The following is a 23,719-nucleotide window of genomic DNA, read 5'->3' as shown; positions in this document are numbered from 1 at the left end:
GACCAGTATCAGGATAGATTTCTGGCTTCTACTACATAATCGATTGTACCTGTACAGTATAAACATCGTTATTTGGTTTTGCTATGAGCAGTGCCCTCGCCAGCCTGGCACTGACACTGATAAGCTTACACTGTGCAACAAGAAGGTGTCTAGGAAAGGAAATAAGCGCCGTCCAATCAGAGCCCGGATCCGTGAACCAGAGACTAATCACCGTGTGGCTGTGTGTGAGGAGGAGGGAACCTCTGCAGGCTGAGAGCTGTTCCCCCAGCTGCTGTCACTGGTGTCTGATCTACTGCCGCACAGCAGCCCCGGGATTCCCTCACTGGGGGATGAGACAACATGACTTCTAGGCTGTCCCAGTCTCACCTGAAGCTAGAGGCAGAGATTGAGCGCTGCAGGGCTGAGTGTCAATGGGAGAAGATACAGACTCTGGTCAGGCAGCTCTCCCCCAAGGTCCAGGACAGCACTGGTGAGTGACAGCTCACATACACATATAGACAATCCAATCTGGCTGCTTATTCAGTCCCTGTAGAATTCCAATGGTGACTGAACTACAACTCCCATGATCATTCAGTGGCAGACGTAGTATCATATATTGTGCAATGCTTATTCAAGCTCCAGCGCTGCAGTGAAGGCAGCTCTAGGAGCTAGCAAGGTTTAATCTGGGTGATCAAGGTGAGTTCCATAGAAGCAGGTGACTCGGCATACACTAACACAGGTGCTTTCACTGAGATATTTTGTAAATATCTGAGTTTATTTGTAATACAGGAAGTTGAGGGAGGGGGAGCAAGGTGCTGTAATCTCTCCATAGAGGTTATACACTACCACTTATCTATCTTTTCACCATTCATATGTTACCCGCAAACTACTTCCTGAAAATGTCTTGCCAGTGTATCATGCTTGCATTGTGCACTCCTGTGCAACAGACTAATCTCTACATCACCCCTGTGGAAAGGGCTGTGACTGATCCCCAATATTGCCTCCAGAATATGTCAAAAATGCATATTTTTCTATGGCATAGTCTGTTCATAGGAGCTTTTTAATACATAAAAATTGCATAGCCTATTAAAAATAAATATTTTTTTTTTTACTGTTGTGTAATAAGATTGTGATTGTGCTTTTGTCTGTTCCCTGCCTGTGACTGTCTTAGTTGTGTCTACCTGGCTTGTTATATCACCAGCTCTCTCTCAGACACTGGCATTACCAGCAGCTGGCACCAATTGTGTTTGTTTTACTGCAATCAAACATGTCCCCATACCTCTTCACTGTGCAAACACAGTGTCTGTCATTTCTATTGAGCTCCTCCTCTTACTGCCAAAATATGACTAGTCTGCATATTTCTCACACATAACATTATTTTATGACGGCCTAACCCTCTATTCACTAAAAATATCAACAATCATTTCATGTTATAGATCTTCATAACAAAATAATAAAATAAATATAGAATATTGGCGTAATGTTTTACCATCTCTTACAATATAATGGCTATTTACTAAGGAGGTGCTATTTTGCAGTAACACATGGCAAGTAATCAGACATTTGTGTATATCACTGGTTGCTATAGGTTACTGCACTCTGATAGTAAATTCTCCCCATGTAATCCTTAAGTCCCATTCCCACTGGATTGAGATCCATTTTTTAAACCAAATGAGAACACTAAAAAAATGTAATATCAAATGCTCATGCGTTTAATATACTTCTGATGTAGAGTTTTTCTTGTGTTTTAAAAATGGTTGTGTAGTTTTCAAGTGTGTTAAAATGTGGCAATCAAAATAGGATTCTAGGATTCAAAAAAATGTAACACAAAGTATATGTAAAAATACAAAGAAGTTGGATCGCATGAATTAATGATTTTTACCTTTAGAATTATCTACATGTGTTTACGAAATGCTAACTAGCAAACGCCAGTAGGTAGGTGGGCCTGGGATACCTACCATCTGCAAATGTACAGTACTATAGTGCAGTGTTGGCTAACCTGTGACACTCCAGGTGTTGTGAAACTACAAGTCCCAGCATGCTTTGCCAATATATAGCAGCTTATTGCTGGAAGGGTATGCTGCAACTTGTAGTTTCACAACACCTGGAGTGTCACAGGTTAGCCAACACTGCTATAGTGTTTAGTTCCACCTGTAGGGTGACTACAGCTTATTCATATCTGCTCACAGAGATCATTGATCTCCAAGGAACCTGCACTCAGTACACTTTGCCATTTATTCATGAATGTCACAATATGGATCATGGAATTATCAACGCATGAGACAGAATTAGCACAATTTATTTCATTCATTATACCCTGCCACAAACCAGGAAAATTGGGTTTAATCTATCAGACGGCAGACATTTCATAATTTATTAGATTATTTTACAATCCTCAGAAAGGTGAAGCAGATGTCTTTATAACCATGGCGGCATAAAATTAGGTTATTATGGTGATGTGTCAATTTTTGAAAGTGCAAATGCTGGTTTGTGATTCCATGCCCTATTTTTGCACAAGTACACGATGGAGGTGTGGAGGATACACAAGTCTTCTGATGAAAGGAGCTGGTCAGATTGGTAGCATTTTTTGCAAAACACAGGCCAGGCGCATGAATCTGCGTGCTTATACCCTTTTATACCTAATGAAAGAGTTTTCGTTTTGCTGGACAAGTTAATTTAAATGAGATCAAGGGGTAGAGAAGACACATTTAGGGGGGTTCCCCTTCATTGTGTGCGGTGCACATTATTTTCCTCCCTACCTACAGAAGTGACTCTTACACAGTACGCGATCAGGGAGGTCCCGGTGATCAAGAACCATCCTTTACGTTCAGTGGGATGCCTTTTGGTGCATCTTTAAATAAAAGTGAATTATGGGTTAATTTGTTCACCAATGTAATGAAAACATTGAAACACACAACAGTGACACATGTAATAAAGATAATTCCAATGTACTCTCACTCTTGATTAATTTTGGAGATTCATGAGGCTAAACTATGCAATAATGTTTTTCACCAGCATTTTATGAGAAACTGAAAAGTTAAAATGAATGAAGGTGGTGTTCCTAGAGTGGTAGTAAGCAGGGCTTGAAATGGTAGTAAGCAGGACTTTGACGTGGTAGTAAGCAGGGCTTTGAAGTAGTAGCAAGCAGGGCTTTGAAGTGGTAGCAAGCAGGGCTTGAAATGGTAGTAAGCAGGGCTTTGAAATGGTAGTAAGCAGGGCTTTGTAATGGTAGTAAGCAGGGCTTTGTAATGGTAGTAAGCAGGGCTTTGAAATGGTAGTAAGCAGGGCTTTGAAGTGGTAGTAAGCAGGGCTTTGAAATGGTAGTAAGCAGGGCTTTAAAGTGACATTTCAACTCACTTTTTCACTTGGACTGACAGTACCGCAAAACTTGACGCGTATTGCTTTTCCGAGGGGCAGTACTAGAAATGTTCCGTAATTTCTTACAGGAATACATACATGTCCAGTACAAACATGTGCAATGGTAATCAATTTGCCAGTTCTATTTATGCATGTGGGTGATATTCAGCATGGGTGGCTATGCCTAAGTAAAGGTAATGTATTTCAGTGTTCCATCCCACGATGATCGGATAGGTGGTTCTCCCACAAACTCTTACTCTGATTCAGAGATGGATCATAAAGTCATTTAGTACTTGCTGACTTGGTGGTTACCAATGGAACTCGGTAAAGCGGAGGAAGAGAGCATTCACCATGTGGTTGTGTAATATCTACAGAATTGGGAGTTTCATCATAACAATTTCCAGATGTACGAGTTTCTACTGCTGGAATTCTTTGGAATAATGTTTTTCACCAGTATTATTTAGACCTTTGATTAATGGCAAGAAAACACACCAAAAAATACATGAAAAATGCATAAAAAAGTACAGGCATTATGGTCCATTCTTCATGCATTGACATGAATGAATTCAATAAATGTAAAAATGTGTATTAATATATGAAAATTACAGTTTGCCAAGTGTCCCCCTATGGTCTGAGTGTGACGTGTCCCAGGATTCTGTTACTGTCTGTAAAACTGATGTAATCACTTACAGCAAGTTATTGTTTTACTTCTTTGCAGAGCTGTAACTTAAAATTTTAGCGCCTGGGGCGAGAAGCAGAACTGCCAACCACCTAAACCTCAATTTTAACCAAATGAACGTAAAATATTCATAAATTGCACCCCCCTTCATCGTTGCCCCTCTCGCACAGCCCTAGTTATAGCCCTGTTTCTTTGTGATTTAACTTTACAGAAAGCTAAGTCAGCCAATCACTTGTGGGGTGCAAAACTGAGTTTAGCCATCAATGTTCACAGACAACCAGGGACAACAAGTTGGTGGTAGTGGCAGGGGTGTAACTAAAACTTTTGGGGCCCCATAGCAACATTTTGAAGGGACACCCAAGGTTTGCAGGTAGGAGCTGATATTATCATTATTCTGAAATGCTGGATATTTTCTTTTTTGCTTAGCAAGATATTGTAAATTATGTTATATTTTCAATGTATGTGTGTATGGTAAGTATGTGCATGTTTATACTGGGTATATGTATATGCACACACATATAAAGATGAAGTTGGCTCTTTGCAGTACTTATAGATAATTTTTGGCTCTTGGTTTCTGACTGGTTGGCCACCCCTGCTCTACTGCACCTCACTCTGTACGTCACTTCCTGCTTAGACAGGACGGTATTATTATTATTATTATTATTAATATTTATTTATAAGGCGCCACAAGGCATCCACAGCGCCGTACAGAGACAAACAAAATCACAATACAATGGGAGACAGCACAGTACAGTAAACACAGCAACTCAGTACGCTCAATGCACAGCTAGAGAGGGCGGGGAAGGGGGAGGGAGGATCCGCAAACGACGGGGCCCAAGAAGGAGGGCGCAGAAGACAAGGAGACCCCCAGGAGGGAGGAGGGAGCGAGAGTGGACGTGGGGTGGAGGACCCTCGAGGAGGAGGGCTAAGTAGCTGGAGAGCAGAGTTAGAAGTGGTGGAAACAGGAGGAGAGATGGCCCTGCTCAGAGGAGCGTACAATCTAAGGGGAGGGGTGGACAGACAGAGAGACGCAGGGGAGAGAGGGAGAGTAGGGGGACAGAGGCAGAAGATAAGGTAGGAAGTTAAGTGGGAGACAGAAAGGCTTTAAGAAAAAGGTGGGTTTTTAGGGCCCGTTTGAAGCTGGACAGATTAGGGGAAGTTCTGATGGAGGGAGGGAGCTTGTTCCAGTGGAGGGGGCAGCGCGGGCGAAGTCTTGGATACGTGCGTGGGAGGAGGTTATAAGGGGGGGAAGAGAGGCGACGGTCAGAGGCAGAACGGAGAGGGCGGGATGGAGCATAAATAGAGAGGAGGGTGGAGATGTAGGGCGCAGTGGAGTTGGCGAGGGCCTTGTAGGTGAGTGTGAGGAGCTTAAAGAGGATTCTGAAGGGGAATGGGAGCCAGTGAAGGGCTAGGTAGAGGGGGGAGACAAAAGAGGAGCGGCGAGAGAGGAAAATAAGCCTAGCTGCAGCGTTAAGGACGGATCGAAGGGGATCGAGATGAGAGTGGGGGAGGCCAGTGAGGAGGAGGTTGCAGTAGTCCAGGCGGGAGATGATCATAGAGTGGATAAGGCATTTGGTGGCATCTTGGGAGAGGAAGGGCCGGATGCGAGCGATGTTGCGCAGCTGGAAGCGGCAGGATTTAGCAAGAGAGAGGATGTGGGGGCCAAAGGAGAGAGAGGAGTCGAGGATGACACCAAGGCAGCGAAGTTGGGGGACAGGGGAGATAGAGGTGTTGTCGACAGTGATGGAGAGGTCAGAAGGGGATGGGGTATGAGAGGGAGGAAAAACTATGAGCTCAGTTTTGGCAAGGTTAAGTTTGAGGAATCGAGAGGACATCCAGGAGGAGATGGCAGAGAGGCAGGCGGACACCCTAGAGAGGAGGGAGGGAGAGAGATCAGGAGAGGAGAGGTATAGTTGAGTGTCGTCAGCGTAAAGGACGGTAGTTCCTTTCTCCTCTTATCATAATTCAATTTTGGGGTATATGAATTCCTTCTCACACGCACAGCATTCTGGGGCTTCATATCCATTGCTGTGTCGGCGGACACACAGCAGGAACTGTTTAAGCTGTGTGGTGACACTGCAGAGGGGAGCAGGGCCGTGGTGCAGCCCGCTTGGATCGGCAAATTAAGCTGGTGGACACCGTAACAGCGGTTACCCCTGCCTCCCTGTGATTACCCCTTTGGGTAGTGGATAAAAAGAGGAATATATAATGCTGCTTTGAAATAGTTACAGCACGGTAGATAATAGTGCATAATGTTAGGATGGAAAATAATATAGATTTTGTTTATAAATGGGAAGTTATCCTTTAACTAAGTTACTGTAAAGAAATTTATGAGTTAAAAGGTTTTAGTAAAAAATGTTCAAAAAGCAATGCAACTTATTTGTTTACAAAAAAACCAAATTGTTAAGAGATGCTTTAATCAATGTACAATTGTCAGCCTAGTGTACAGAAAGTTCTGGTATTTGTACACGCCTTTGAGCGTATACAGTGGCTTGAGGCTTGGATATTGCAGATAATGTTTGTGAGAAAGAGTCTGAGAACCACTGGAGTAGGATATACATTCTAAAACAATGACTGCGTAATATTACAGCAAGCTGAGGTAAAAGGACGATCCATTAAGGCCAATATTACAGCAGACCTAATGGAGCACTTGTAGACTATGTATAGTTTACCAAGCTGTTGCTTTTGAACAAAGAGTTATTTTGACACGAAAAACCCAGGGGGGCGATTATAAGAAGACACTCCCAACAACTTTTATAATAGTACCCAAAGAACGTTTAATCGGTAATTCTGTAATGACCCAGTATAATTTGGATCTGAAATTCACTCTTGGGGATTCCCTAAATTTATTCAGCAAGATCCTCTGTACACTATGCAGTGTGCACCCCAAGCCATAGAGAAGTCCTGCTTGGTATCAGACCTGAGAATGTACCAGTACTAAGCGAACTTTCCTGTTATTCGGCTAGAAAAACCATCACCTATTTTTGCCAGCAGCAAAGTAGAATTATGGTCAGGGATTGGATTATAATTAGGATACAGAAGATGGCGTCACACAATTCATCCTGAGATCAGGAAATTTAAAGCTGAATGTATAGAATACAATCTATGGGCCTGATTCAATAAGGATCTTAACTTAAGAAACCTCTTATTTAAGTCTCTTGGACAAACCCATGTTACAATGCAAGGGGTGCAAATTAGTTTTCTGTTTTGCACATAAGTTAAATACTGACTGTTTTTTCATGTAGCACACAAATATCAACTTTAAATTTCAGTGTACAAATAAGCTATCAAGTATTTGTGTGCTACATGAAAAAACAGTCAGTATTTAACTTGTGTGCAAAACAGAATACTAATTTGCACCCCTTGCATTGTAACATGGTTTTGTCCAGGAGACTGAAATAAGAAGTTTCTTAAGTTAAGATCCTTAATGAATCAGGCCCTATGTTATTTAAAAATATTAATCCCCTTAACAAAGCCCTAAACAATTCATATTCCTATAAATTTCATGACCAGATAATACTGTCCCCTTTTAGATATAATTTGGTGAGGGGCACCAGGAGGGTGGTTGAAGGGCCCGGTCCTACCTGTGTAGTGGGAGTTCTCACCAACCGGCTGTGGCCCCACCCTCTTCAGTGGCCATGTATGGGGGCCCCAGGAAGTTGCTGTACTGAGGCCTAAAATTTTTCTTGGTGCCTTCACTATTTTCCCAATACTGACTATGGTACATGTAGCAGCCTGCCACCAATGAAGATATATGCACATTTAAATAAATTAGATATTTTATTTCATCTATGTGGAGTTTAAAAAGGCAATTGCAAGTGATTGATGATGTCCATTGAGGTAAGACGTAAATGTTACTTTAGTGGTATATTTCCAGTAGCTATGTAATAATTACTGCGGAAAACTTGAGGAGAATAATATATTTTTCCAGACTTCTTGAAGTGTAAACGTTTCTTAGTCCAGTCATTTTTTTTTTTTTTCTCAAGTCACATTTTGTTCCTGGAGAAGCGGACTGTGAGTGTTCTGACACATATATATACGCTGCAGGCAGACAGAGGACTGGTATGGAATGTTTTCTGCACATGGAAAGAAAACTCATGTACAAAGCAATAATAACAGTCTGATGAATGAATACACGAGACTGTGAGCAAGTGATTCATATGTTAAGCAGTCATGGGAAAAAAATGAATGACTGGCTCAGACGAAATTAATACAAAAAAAAAATCTTGTTTTGCTTCACTGGCACGAAGTACAATCTAGATAGACGGCAGTAGACTTGTTCCACTGGTGGTCTAACGCAGGCATTAAAAATTGAAGTATAAACAGTGGTTGCATTGGGTGACCTTTAGATATTTACATGAGAAGTAATCACTTTATTACTCTAACAAAAAGTCCTGCCCTGCTTAACTCTTTATTGACAGATTGGGGCCATCGATTAAATTCTTCATGTTATCATCCAGTATTTTACTTTTGCATTGCAGAGGTTAGAAATGTGTAAAATGCACGGTGTGGAAGTTCTTAGTGTTTACCATAATACCTTAATAACCAATAAAGACACGGACACCAGATTAACGTTGGAATAGAATATTGTTTATTAAATGGCTAATATTAACTAAAGGGGCTGAAAGGCGGACGAGTGCAGGGCAGTCAGCAAACACAAAACCAATAACGGTGGAAAGGTCAGACCATTGTACCACCAACCCAGGACAATAACTTATCTATTGGCCGGTGCGAAATATCTGTCCAACGGCAAGACTACACCCCCTTATAACCGCCAGTAAAATCTTCAACATACTGGCCCAGGGTCCCATTCACTGGACCCAACACACGTGATGACAACACAATCCAAAAGGGGGAGTAGTGACCTACGACAAGATAACCCAAGCACCATATGCAAACTTACCGACTGCACTGCTCTCCCACCCAAATCATGATTATAAAACCAAATAACTGCCGGGTGGATGGGAGGAATCCGGAAGCAGAGAGGAGGGGTTGAAGAAGAACATTCACCTATATAAAACTAAGCCACCCCCCTCCTCTGCCTTATTGGTCAACCATAGCCAAAGCCCATAGGCTAAACACCTAATCACTCGCCCACAGGATTTTAACTTTGTTTAGGCTGATGGCCACACTTCCCTTATCTCTAGCTGTTTCTTGACATATTATCTCATTTATCAATAATTCATCCTCATCTTTATCTGGAGTGTAAGAACAGTTAAGCTGGGTACACCCCTATGCAAATATCGTGCAGATTACACGAATCCCCACCATTAGTTTCCAATATTGCAAGTGTGTGCGCTCCCACGATCCCGTATTATCGTACCAAAACACATTGCATCTGTTGATCAATGATGGAACGATGTCAGGAAAATGTGGAAGTGTGTAGGCACTCACTACCAGCGGTGTAGGCAGATATCTGTAGAGTGTGTACAGAGTCACAATCTTTTCAGCAGATGGTTAAGAGAGATGAGGGTAAATTTATCTGAAGGTAAATTATGTAGGTGTGTGCGCATGAATCTGCATGCTCATTGGGACTTTCAGTCGTTGGTAAAATTTTTGCAGAAATTGCATCTGCAGTGAGATTGCATAGGTAGGTCACATACCCAGCTTTAGAGGGAACAGGTTGGATATACCTGAGAGAATGTGAGAAAGTTCGGAAGGAATGTCATAATTTTACAGCACGTTTGTAGAGAAAAAAAAGCACAGTTCAGTCAAATTGTTCCAAAATGTTCCTTTACCACCAGTTACTTATGAATCCCGCATAATGGTCTTTTATTTATTGATTTTCCGTACATACCTATCCGGCGATCTATGCTGACAGACGAGAGTAGTACAGACATTGTATATCAGCCAGTTTCCTGCTCCCAGCATGCACCGTTACAAATTTATCAAGTCTGTAGATCCATGTAGGAGGCAGACAGACATTAGACAAGGTCTCCTACTTGTATGAGGCATGAGAGCTACATGGTTTAAACAACAGTGTCTGTATGCTGTTTGTAAATGCTGGATCACTCAATATCTAAGAACGTATGAAAAAAGGACCATTTTGGGGATTATAAAGGAGTGAGGGGAAGCGAACATTCTTAATTTAGCTGGAAACCCCATTTAAATACCTGTAATAGTTTAGCACAGGACCTAATTTCTCTGCATGTTTTCATTTATGAATATTCATAAGAGCTATCATGTTGGTACTTCAACCATAAGTAGCCCATGGGGGGTATTGTAAAATATAATTAGTAAGAAGCACCTAACATGTACATCTCCTAACACCCGACATCTGATACTTAGAGCATTTCTCCTTGGGCACGTCCATGGGTACTTCATTGATTGCTTCAATAGACTTTGAAGTCCATTTTGAGCAATACCCAGCACATGGTGGAGATACCAACAGTTAGAAACGCTTCCTAAAAACTGCTAGGAAATATCCAAATTTACCTAGGCCCAGTCCATTTGGACCCACTTTGATTTTTTTATACATTGCTCACCCTTCTACATTCGTTCCACGTCCCTCGCATCCCTTCACAGCCTGGAAACAAACAAACATTTCCTCAGTGGATTGATCCGTTTGGGCTGCAAGTCAAACCCAAAATAGGGTGTGGGGCATCTCAACTGTTCTGCTAATTTGGCTATAAAATATAAAACAATAAAAGTCGTATTACCTCTTTAGCTGGATAAAAAGATATTTGTATTGTGGGTAAAGTCTAAGTGCACTTTAATTGTATTTACTGTTTATCCTCTTGAGGTACGTTACACAATGTACCTTTTTTTTTTTTAATGCAAATCATTCTTTTGTGATGTCTGAGCAGTTTAAGTCACTGAGGCCAATGGTTTTTGCAAAGTACATTTTCCTGGGATTGTGCCGTTAAGCGGAAGTACTTGTTTATAGATTAACAGTACAAAGCACCTCTTTAACCTTTCTAATTTGCTCCAATTACTTTTTTTTATATTGCTTTTGTTGAACATGTTTCAAGTCACTTACTGGTGAGCGTGTTCTGATGCTGTGGGATCAGATCCTTCTTTATATGGGAATTTAGCGCTCAGTGACATGTGCTTTAACCCCTGCCTTCCAGATGACTTCACAAACCTGCTGCTGGCTGAGGCCCTGCTGGAGATGTGTTTAAAGGAGAATGTTGCCAAACTCAAAGACTCCATTCCATTAATGGAAAGCAAGGAGCCAAAACTACACGAAGCCAAGAATTATCTAACTGGTATTCTAAACAGAGGCAAATTACCAGTAAGTACATTTTGTTAACAGATGTAAATCTTCACAGCTGTGATTTTGCTAGTGGATGGTGTGTGTGTGGGTGTTTAGTTACAGGGCCTGATTTTCAGTATTGTGCACAGTCATAATTTCCCCAAAAACAAACTTTACTGCAATCTCAGCCAGGAGATGTGTCAGTCACTGCCTATTCTGCAAATCTCCTTAGCAGTTTTCCACTACTTAGGGATGGGGGGTGACTATTAGGTTATGTACTTACGGGTGTTGCAAAGCTTTTATCACTTGTTAAAATGCAAGTAGGAACACAAATATATACTACATTGTAATTATGTGTGTGTGTTAATCTATGCATTTATGATGCGTTTACATGTGTGTGACGGGCAGCATGGTGGCTTAGTGGTTAGCACTTCTGCCTCACAGCCAGGGCCAGATTAACGGAATGGAGGCCCCTGGGCTAAGGGGGCCCCCATTCCCCCGTGAGGCCCCCCTGTTAGCCGACCGCCCCTCCCCTCCCCCCCCAAGGGCTTACCTTCTCCTGTCACTGCAGTCCTCCTTCCGCGGCGCGCTGTAAGATGCTTGCTGAGGAGATCTCGTGACACTCTCGCGAGATCTCCTCAGTAAGGAGATTACTGAGCGCCGGAGAAGGAGGACAGCAGTGACAGAGCTCAGCATTGATCAGGCCGGGGGCGCCCCCGCCCCTGTCCCGATCAATAATTCTGCTGAGCTCTGTCAAGGGCCCCCTGGATGCCCGAGGCCCCTGGGCTGTAGCCCAGTTAGACTTCGGGTTAATCCGGCCCTGCTCACAGCGCTGGGGTCATGAGTTCGATTCCCAACAATAGCCTTATCTGTGTGGAGTTTGTATGTTCTCCCCGTGTTTGCGTGGGTTTCTTCCAGGTGCTCCGGTTTCCTCCCACACTCCAAAAACATACTGGTAGGTTAATTGGCCGCTATCAAAAATTGTCACTAGCCTGTCTGTGTATGTGTGTATTAGGGAATTTAGACAGTAAGCTCCAATGGGGCAGGGACTGATGTGAGTTTCTTCTCTTTGTACAGCGCTGCAAAATTAGTGGCGCTATATAAATAATTAAATGATGATGATGATGATGATGATGTGTGTTTTAAAGACGTGTTTTTTAAGTCTGTCCCAAAAAAGGAAGTTGTCTTGTTCAATCAAATGCATGTAGAAATACATGTGTAAAAGTTTCTTAACCGTATCTCATTGTGTTTACAATGTTCTCCGACGGTGACTAGACGCACTGAAATGGAACAAGTGTTGTCCAAACAAAACGCACTTTCGCAAGTTAAGTGCACGTAAAAAAAAATTAAATATCTGATTTGTCATATCTCCAAATTGTTCCGATTTATGTAAGTCAATACCAATTTTCATCCAACTTACCCACCACCACAAAAGTGCTTTTAGAGGAGGTTAGGAGGTTTGGGGCTGGCCAAGCCCTTCAGGAGCACCCCAACATGATTCAGCCAAACCACCAATATGACTTGAACATTCCCCATTTTCACGCGACACAAACTGGTACGATTAACAAAGTTCAAATAATGAGACTTATGCATTTGGTACATGATTTAATTTTTCACATTCATTTACAAACAAATCTTTTAGGGATAGTTGGCTTCTAGTCTTAACCACATGATACACACTATAGTACGTAGACTGAGCTTTCTTGAACTTTGTAAGACTCACAATTTTGTAACTTTTTATTTTGAAATGTTTGTTATATTTATTAGAATATAGTCCAGGAGAGTAATGTGTAACTGTCACTGAAACACAACGGTGGTAGCCATTTTGTGGGCAAAAGAAATAATAATAGTGTAGCCTATCAATCCACTAATAATGACATCACTAAGATGCTGAGCCTCATGCCTCAATGATGTCACTGATTTCTAATAAAAATTATAATAAGGATTTATGTTTGTAAATATGTGGTTGTTGGATTCCAACAGCAGGAAGACACAGGACCAGTCTTTAGTGAAAATAGTTACTGTACCTTAAGTACAAAGAATGAGTGTAAGGACTCAGGTAGTAGCAAGTCCAGGACTTAGCCAAATATCCAGAGCCAGAGAAGGAAGTCTTCTGAGAGCCAGGGGTCAAAGCCAGAGAGAGTACTCTTCCGAGAGCCAAGGATCAAACACAGAGAGGGTGCCAGGAAACAACAGGATCCGGAGTGCTGTTTCCAGGAGAGAGGTTCTATAAACTAGTAGTGTATTATTTCCAGGAAGCTTCTTATTTAGGCCTGAAATAAGCCTTGGGTGCTGGTTTCTAATTACTAGCAGCAGGTAATTAGGCCATTCCCGGATGCAGTTTACATAGTTGAGATGAAAAGGATGCAGCAGGTTAATAACTGAGCCTGTGGCTCACAGCACATAGCTGCACAACTACAACCCAGAACTGGCATTTCGGGTCCAGCAGTGGTGTTAGGTGGTATGGGAAACCCAATGACTGCACCAGCAGTGCCGGAGAAGAGGTGTGATCCTAAAACGGCGACCCTTGCATGCAAACAGTGTAGATCTCCGAGCATATGAGACTTGTAGACTAATTACAGGCATGTCAGGGACTCAACTAGCACAAGACCTAACCGTATTGCTTCTGATATTGCATTGTCAGTGATATTGCTTCAGCTTTCAAAATGGCTGCCTCCGCTGTGACAAATGACAGGTAGACTTTAAGGTGATCGCTTTGTTGGCATATATCTTTTAGAGGAGCTCGGTCATAAGTATAGCTTAGTGGATCTGTGACTTCCCTAGAAATGGCTTTGGCTGTTACTAAGGGTAAACAATATTTTGCACAACGAGTACACCAAAATAGAGTCTAAATGAATGTCATTTTCTTTAAGAGAGCAACTCAGTCCTGTGGTCAGCTAATCTAAATAAAGACTCAAGCATGATTTCCAGGCTGAGGTTTTACAACATCTATTAATATGATCAGACTAGGTGGGTGTAGTGGTTTCCACAAATTTTTTAACCTTAGATGCTACGTTTGTTTCTTACCATGACATGTGTCAGCGGGTCGGGAGCTTGTACAGCAGTATTATCATCATCATCATTTATTTATATAGCGCCACTGATTCCGCAGCGCTGTACAGAGACCTCATTCACGATCAGTCCCTGCCCCATTGGAGCTTACAGTCTAAATTCCCTAATATACACACACACACACAGACAGAGAGAGAGTAGGGTCAATTTTGATAGCAGCCAATTAACCTACTAGTATGTTTTTGGAGTGTGGGAAGAAACCGGAGCACCCGGAGGAAACCCACGCAAACACGGGGAGTACATACAAACTCCACACAGATAAGGTCATGGTCGGGAATTGAACTCATGACCCCAGTGCTGTGAGGCAGAAGTGCTATCCACTTAGTCACTGTGCTGCCCATATTCCAGTTTGTGATACCAGGCCAGATTTAAAAGGCTTTTCCAACCTTGACTTTAAATGTATTTCCTTATATGTATGTTCCTGTAATTTCGATTATTTTTTTTCTTTCTAGCTTTTTTCTGTGGTGACTGGAACCACTATATCAGGCCTGGCCAACCTGTGGCTCAACAGATATTGTGAAACTATAAGTCCCAGCACAACTTGCCAGCTATCATCTAGCTATCTGCTGGCAAAGAACGCTGGGGCTTGTAGTTTCACAATATCTGGAGAGGCACAGGTTGGCCTGCACTATGTCATTGGTTTGAGTAGTTTATTCCTGTTGCCCTTGGCTATGACACAGATGTATAGTGCCTTCTGCATTGTATACAATTCTATCTGGATGATAACTTTTCCAGAGTGTTTTTATACAGGTCACGGAGCACTGAAGTGACTTGTAATACTACTGTATTCTGTAAAGTTGGTTTTATTGCTACCAATAAACATTGTCCAATACGATTATTGTGGTTCCAACGCACAAATTAATTTAATAGCAAAAGATAGCAGGATTTACAACAAGCCATCCTGAAGCATAAAAGATATAACAATCAACAGGAAAGTATAAAACCAAATACATTATAATTTTGCAAGCGCGTCCTGGGCCCAGGTCCACATTCAGCCTTGTAGTCAGGAAGAGAGAGAGAGTTAACAAAAAAACAGTGATGATGTCACAATGTACACACAGATAAACTGAGGTCTTTCTTCATTGGTTAGGTCAGTCCAGTACAATGCAAATCATAGGTCAGTTCAAAGGATTCCTGAGAAAGTGGGGGCCAGCTCACTCCAACACCTGGACACATGTTGTGCTGAAGGGAACCGACCTAATCCAGTTTAAACCATCCTATTTGCATTCCAAACACAAAATCATTTTGAGCTTTAATCCTTTATGTTCCATACCTAGCGATCTCAGGAAGCGATCGCTTCGCCGATAGTAGCGGATTCCTGATGGTAATGTGCAGATCAAAATGACAGTAAACATGATACATTTCCTATATCCTGAGGCCCAGATACCTTTAATATAATATCATTTATGTATAAATAATCTCTAATACATTTTACTAATAAATAAACGTGGATTGGAACCTTAATAAATGTGTACTATTTACTATTTTTTAAGTGTAAGTGCGAATGTAAATATGTGTTTTATTAATCCATGCGATTGCATCATTACACATGGCATACTAATCACAATCGCATGGTAAAACAATATTAATCAATTTAGTTTACATCATCCAATTATTTGAGTTCCACAATTCTATATTGTATTCACAATATTATATATAGATATGTATCTCTATATATATATATATATAAAAATATAGACCGATCAGCGACAACATTAAACCACTGACAAGTGAAGTGAATAACATTGATGATCTTGTTACAACGGCACCTGTTAAGGGGTGGGATATATTAGGCACCAAGTGAAGAGTCAGTTCTTGAAGGTGATGTGTTGGAAGCAGGGACAATGAGCAAGCAGTAGGATCTCTGCAACTTTGACAAGGGCCAAATTGTGATGACTGGGTCAGATCATCTGCAACATGGCAGATCTTGTGGGGTGTTCCCGGTATGCAGTGGTTAGTACCTACCAGGATTGGTCCAAGGATGGACAACTGGTCCCTGGGGCTTGTTGCGCATAGCTAGCAAAGGCTAGCCCATCTGGCCCAATTTCATAGAAGAGCTAATGTAGCACAGATCGCTGACAAAATTAATGCTGGCTATGATAAACAGGTGTCAGAACACACAGTGCATCGCAGCTTGCTGCACATGAGGCTACGTAGCCACAGACCGGTCAGAGTGCCCCTGCTGATCCCTGTTCACCTCCGAAAGCACCTACAATGGGCATGTGAGCAGCAGAAGTGGACCATGGACCATATATGTATAAATATATTATATATATATATATATATATATATATATATATATATATATATATATATATATAGTTAGTCATGGCCAAAAGTTTTGAGACTGACACAAACGTTGGTTTTCACAAAGTTTGCTGCTTCAGTTTTTTTTAGACCTTTTTGTCAGATGTTGCTGTGACATGCTGAGGTAAAATTCCAAGCATTTCATAAGTGTCAAAGCCTGTAATTGACAAGTACATTGAGTTTGACTTTTTTTATATATATATATATATATATATATATGTATGTATTTAGATATATATATGTATAAATAGACATATAGATAGATATGGAATGGCTAGTATAGGGGATTGCATATGGTACACAAATTTATCTTTTTGTGCAGCCCATGAGCGAACCTAGATGTGAATGTGCTTCTACCCTTGGCTTGCTGTCTGTCATTTTCTGCTTACCACGTACCCATACCACCAATTCCATCAGCCCACACCTGAAGCTGTTGTACAGTACATGATTAAGAGTGCTGCGGGAGAAGGTACAGTGTAAAACAAGAGGCACTTTAATGTATGGTAAATTTGTGAGCAGAATTAGTAATGGCTTCATAGAAGTTAAGTAAAGTCATGCAACACAAATATTATTATACCAGAGGTCTACATGGGGGCTAGTTAGTTTGGAGAATTGTTACTCAGCAGAATATAGAATGAATCTGAACAACAATAAATCATTATTTTCTTTCATCTTCTAAAATGATTTTTCAGCATCACTACATGACAGAAGCGCTGCTGATACTGGGGAAGTTGCATTACGTGGAGGGATCTTACCGGGACGCTGTCAGTATGTACGCTCGAGCTGGCTTCGACAAGATGTCATTGGAGGATGAGCCCATTTATAAGATGCGACTTTTCGCTGAAGCTTTTGTTATTAAAGGTAAAGGCTGTTTATACAGACAACCGTTACATAAAGGAACAGTATGCTAAATATATGCTTGCTTTAAGATAAAGTATTAATTGCCGTGATAAATGTTCTGCTACATCTCTATGATATAAAATTACATTTTGAAAGTGTGATACTGCTTTTTTTTTTAACAGCTTTATTGATGTCTCTATATGAACAAGACGCGTATATATGACCTTGCAAGGCAAGTCTAGCAATAGTGGCTGTGGGCACCTAGACCTATTCCAGATTTCTGTCCGCAAGACTTGCTGAAATAAAAGTGATTTATTTAAAAAGAAACATTCAGAGAAGCATGGAGCCTGCAGACAATAATCTCTGACTATAAGTTTTACTACATGTTTATCATGGGAAAGCCAACTTATAAACCATGTGTTAAATTTACTATAAATATATGTAAGTTCACCATTAATGGCGTTGTCTACCATTAAAAATATAGCATCCTAAATGTGTTTTTCTAGACAATTTAGTCATTACAATAACGAGGCAGCAACGTGGTGACTTTTTGTGTCCATAGGAAACACAATAAATACACATTTTATAAGTTGATATCGTGACATCTTCGAGGCTGAGAGAATATTTGTATTTGATAATTGTCCTTCCTTGTCAGAAAACATGCAGCTGTGAATTTGGATGACAATATCAATAGTTTAGGATGGAAGGAAATATACTGTATTTATTTGGTTTCTTTTCATATTATTTTTCTATAAATTTTCTGAAAACATGAAGACATCAATGCTGCACCTATAATATTTAGCATGTTTACATTAAGTAACATGAGATTGATGTTGTCTTAATTAAATAAGCCCACTCATCAGAAGCGGGTTTGCCATGTTAGTCTAGCACAACAGACAGAGGCTGAGTGACTGATTGACAGACTTGCTGTACATAAATGCACTGTGTGGACTGGGTCATTTCCACACAGGTATAATGAATGTGATGTTACAGTAACTCCAGTGACTGAATACTCAGCTTTTTGACCCATTTTAGATCCCATTGAGACGCTATCCTAAAGTTGTGGGAGGAGCTCCATCTTTCTGTAATGTAGTGGGTGTGAGGACAATACTTTAACCAAGCTGCAGTGGACTGTCAGGTTAATGGGGAGCAACGTATTTTATACTCAAAATATCTAAAAAGTTATATATTGGGGTTATACTGTCTGTTAACTTAAAGTGTACGGGACTGATTCATTAAGGAAAGTAAGTCCAAAAAATTAGTAGGTTTTCTCCTGCACAAACCATGTTACAATGCAAGGGGTGCAAATTAGTTGATTATTTTGCACATAAGTTAAATACTGTCTGTTTTTCATGTAGCAAAGAAATACTTGATAGCATTATAATGTACACTGAAATTTAAAGTAGATCTAGAACATGTCCTACTCCAACTATAAATCTGCCATCACATTTTAAATTTACCTCCCCCTCCAATGCAACATGGTTTTGCCAAAGTGCAAAGTTACTCATTTTTGCTTTCAGGCCCTACATGTATAATAGTGGCAGGCATTTTGGGTCTGATTCATCTTCAGACCTAAGTCTATTTGCGTGCCATATCTAGTATGAAAAAGTTCTGTGCATGGCAGAGCCATAACTTTGAATTCTAGCGCCTGGGGCGAGAAAGACAAATGCCGCCCCCCCTAGCCCTCAATTTTAACCAAATTAGCTTAAAGTATTCCGAAATTGCGCCCCCCCCCCGCCCCTTCAGCGTTGCGCCCTGGGCGGTTGCCCCTGTCACACAGCCCTAGTTACGGCCCTGGTGCATGCACCAGAATGGGTCTGACGCCAGTGAACACAATTGAGACGTCTGCCTACGATTTGAAGGGTGGATCAGAGTGGAAAAGGGGGAAACGCGCGTAGGCGTTGTCTGTCTGCATACGACAAGTGCCGTATAGCCAGCGTGTACTTATACTCAGATTCCAAGTACAAATACGTTTCCTGAGATCCACTTGTATTTAAATACGGGCGTACATGCGTACAAATTACATGCAGGTTCTTTAAACGCAAGTTGCGTTCACATTGTGTTCAAAGATGAATCCGACCCTTTGTGCTCTGCATCAATTTTCACAAGAATGCAGCCTGTTGATTCAGTAGTTGAAGCAGCCATTTTGTGTGCTGAATCAGTGTTCACGAGGAACCAATCACCAAGGTGCAGCAGGCTGCATTCTGATGAATGTTGCTTCAGTCTACAAAATGGCCGCCTCCACTGTATTTACCTTATAACAGTAAATTGGGAACAAGGAACTACTTAAGCACATGAGTACCATTGTTTCATTTTGCAAGGAGAGATCTAATATACAAGTCAATCTCCAGTATGCTTCCTCTCTCACTGTAATATGCACATTGCTGTGTATCTGAAGAAAAGTGGATCAGTTACAATTAAATCATCTTTACATTATATTGTTTCCTAACTCCAGAATTATAAGGAATTAAAGGATTTATTTACACAAAAGTAAAAAAAACCTAAATATGTAATGCTGGTGCCTTTAGCCTCATCAGGTGTCCATGTTCTCTATGCACCGAGATGTGTGTAAGATAATGCAGCGTTGTACGAGTTGAACTACAACTTGTTGACTTTCCTTTCTGTGCTGATCTTGGAGAATAGTTCAAGACGTGAAGGACCGGAAAGATATAATTCACGTTGAACCTGGCTGGTTCGCATGGAATTCACAGAGGCTGTGAGTGATAAAGGGCACCTGAAGTGATGATAACAGCTAGGCAGCCACGGATGAGGACTAGCAGTACATAGTTAGTTGTTATATCCTAAATGTGGAAATAAACCAAGTGAGAAGAGCACAGATTACAGCACAACTTCATAGGTATTTTTATATCCTCTTATAAATTGGTTACTTTAATCTATAAATTCACTGGCCTGTTAACAGTAATGTATGTGGCATCATGCTGGTCTGTACACCACCCAGCTTACATATCACTAATAAAACAAAAAGAAATAGATTTAAAGCAAATTATTTCTGTTAGTAAGAAATGTCCTTATCCCTCTGTATAGAAGGGGAATCCGCACCCTCATTACTGCTCCCAGCCAGGGGATAATGGGTAAAACTGACACCTAGGACTGTGCCACATGGGGCACTTTTCAATGTCACAGGTTTACAGCCAAGAAAAGAGGACTCCAAATATAAAAAGTGACACCCTACTGTCTCATTGGGGTATATTTACTAAAGCTTATAATAAGAAGAAGTAGAGGTATTACCATATCAACCAATCAGATTCTAGCTGGTTTTAATCTTCAAGTCATTAAGATATCAATGCGTTGATTGTAACCTTTTAAAAATAATAAGCAGCTTAGCAGCTCTTCCAACACACCCATGAGGTGGCTGAACTGTGTTGTGTTTGTTTTATTTTAAATGTTATCCAAATCCATCCAGTGGAAGGCCCAGAACAGGCTCCCCGGGTCTAAGTAATACCCAGCGTACACCAACGGGAGGTCTGAGCGGGACCTCAACCACATAGTATGTCCTCTGGCATCCAAGGTTAACAGTCTGTGAAGTTTTCATCCAAATCCGTCCAGTGGAAGGCTCAGAACAGGCTCCCTGGGTCTCTAAACCAGCTAAAACATGGCCAGGATCCAACTGGACCACCTCGCTTTGGTTTCATCCCAATCGGTGCAGGGGTGTCCGAATGCATGACCAGACAGACAAACAGACCAAATAAATATATATATATATTTATTATTTTATAATGCTAATATCACGATATTAGTAATATTAATTAGACCAACAAATTAATGTTCATGTCACACAGTAGTGCCCCCGGTTCATATTATGTCACGCAGTTATGCCCCCAGTTCAACTTCAAACATACAGTATGCGATGGCTGCTTTTTTCTGTGCTCCTTACCCCTGGGGTCAGCAGACACGTCCATCATTCCACAGTGGAACCTGGATGCTGCATCACTAAAGCACCCGGAGATGCCTGAAATGGATATGATGCAAATGCAGCAGCTATTCGGCTGCTTTAGTGAGACAGCTGCAGAGCTCCAGCGTGCCAGATAAGTCTGGTACGTGTGCCACGTCTGGCACGCTTGTCGGACTTTGCAGACCACTGTTGTAGGATGTACTCGTTAAATAAATAGCTAGAGTCTGATTGGTTGCTATGGGCAACACTTCCACTTTTCCTCTTAAGAAGCCTTAATAAAGCTACCCCCATTGCTTTGGTTGAACATAGATGTTCATCTGACGTATGGACGCTTGCAACGAATGACAGCAAGTACAGCAGCACAGTGTTCCCTATATAAAGTAGTGTGTCATTATGGTAGCACGTTGGATATATATTTTTTTGCCTATGCAATGTGTTATTTAACAGTCATGGACAGCTCTGCACTGTTTTCTTAGAAGCTTAACTCTCCTCTTGTTTCTTTTTCTTTGCTGCTTTGGGAAGTTGTGCTACTGTGATATGCGGCTTGTGGTCGCTACATATCAATGGAATTTAAATCTTTTGGGAATATTTCTGTAATCTTGCTCTCTATCTACTGCTCCCTCTGCTCTCCGCATATCCTGAGACTTCTCTCATCATCAGATCGCACCCAATGGTATGTAATCACAGGAAGTATTGCATGTTTATGTATGTTGTATCTGCCAAAGTAAAGGTGGTTTCTGTGTAATGTAGGTTTTATCTAATAATGGTCAAAATAAGACATCACACTTTTTCAGGGGATTCCAGAAAGTCACTCCTGTGCCCCTGTCCAATATGGACCGTCCCACCCGCCCAATGTTCCTGTAATACAGAGATGCAAAACGCTGATTAATTCTGTTTTTGATAATATAGATGTATTAAGCCAAGGCTGTGCCCCTGGTGGCTGTCACCTTATACTATGAAGAGTGTGGATGTCGATAGCTGTGATCATACAGGAGATCAGATTACATTGTTACATTGGTGCCTAAGCAATAAGCGCATAAGATGTTTATGTCAGTGTGAAAATATGGGGTCGGTAGTAATTCAGACTTAATTCCACAAACTTTGAGAAATGAGGGTGTATGATTTTTTTTTTTGCTTGTGCTGTAAAGTACTTAATAGAAATCCATTGGTTGCGAGTTTCTTGCTTCTTTTTGTCCAGCTACTGTTCAGAGTACGAAACAGGGAAATTCAGTATCCCTCCACCTCTTGTTTTTGTTGATCCCCTTCCAGGTCACATTGCACGTCATTCGTATATCATCGAGTCTACTTATAACTCTCCCTAGGGTCTATTAGCTCAACTTGGCATCTTTTTTGCAGTTCCACTTGACTTAAATTAAGGCTGTTTGCATCATTACCATATAAGCTGTTCACCATTTTCTTCTCTCTGTATGAAGCTGGCAAAGGGAATAAAGATTTGTAGTGGTATATGCCATAATAACCCTTTATTACAGCTTATCTTATTATTAAAAGTCCTTATCTACGATTAAAACACTATTTTCATGCCAACTTGTACTAAAATGTTAACAATGTTCACTCAAAATATAACATATGATGGATGCAAAAAACAAAAACATCTGAAATAAATTTTAGCCGTAATCTAAACCACATAATTCCAGGTAAACCTCACTGGTCACAGGTAGTATCCAGTGGTGATCAGATCAAATTTACCAATCTGGAAATGAAAGTTAAAAACTTCATGAAATGAAAATTGTGTCCTGAAGAGCTGCATTGAATATCTGTTGCTTAATTCCTGTGTGTTTTCCCTTTATATTAAAAGTTGTGTATTACTGTGCTAATTAATATAACATGATATAGTTATAGTGTTTATACTTAACAAAATAAGTCTTTCTCTCCTTCACAGGTTAGGAAATGTTTCTCTTAACAGAGCAGACACAGAGTGACTGATAGCTGACACACTTGATTTGCAGAAATGCACTGTGTTTTTTTTTTTATTATTTAAACACAAGTGATGTCCTAGTAGCTCAGATGACTGCATTATCAGCTTTTTGGCCTGTATCAAATCTGATTAGGACACTGTCCTAAAGGTGAGGGTGGAGCTTCAGCCAGCTATGAATGTGAGCAGGAATCCTCCCAACTGTCTGATTTTGGCGGAACAATCCCTTTCCTGGACCTTGAAAGGTGTAGTGCTTAAATGGAAGTGGGAGGGGTTTACCCAAAAGTGGGCATTTCTCTGCGGATCAGGGGGGTTGGGTGGATCAGACGGGTTATTTTTATCCCAGTTTTGCATGTCTAAGATATGGAGATATGGGAATGTAATATTTTACTCTTCAACAGAGCTGAAGTAGCAGCAAACAAATAGATGAAATCTATTAATAGA

General features: G+C 40.9%; 1 protein-coding gene across 1 annotated transcript in view; it reads left to right on the top strand.

The window, feature by feature from the left end:
- Positions 1–259: 259 nt before the first annotated feature.
- The window catches only part of TTC7A (tetratricopeptide repeat domain 7A), a 263,029-nt gene continuing 239,569 nt past the window's right edge, over positions 260–23,719 (top strand). The window contains exons 1-3 of the mRNA XM_075204114.1: positions 260–469; positions 11,086–11,249; positions 17,282–17,450. Coding sequence (XP_075060215.1) covers positions 340–469; positions 11,086–11,249; positions 17,282–17,450 — 463 coding nt within the window. The 5' untranslated portion in view covers positions 260–339. The remainder of the gene's footprint in view (positions 470–11,085; positions 11,250–17,281; positions 17,451–23,719) is intronic.

This window comes from Mixophyes fleayi, chromosome 3, assembly GCF_038048845.1.
Source record: "Mixophyes fleayi isolate aMixFle1 chromosome 3, aMixFle1.hap1, whole genome shotgun sequence".
Taxonomy (NCBI): domain Eukaryota; kingdom Metazoa; phylum Chordata; class Amphibia; order Anura; family Limnodynastidae; genus Mixophyes; species Mixophyes fleayi.
The sequence above is the reverse complement of the archived record's forward strand: the minus strand, read 5'-3'. Positions and strand labels throughout refer to the sequence as shown.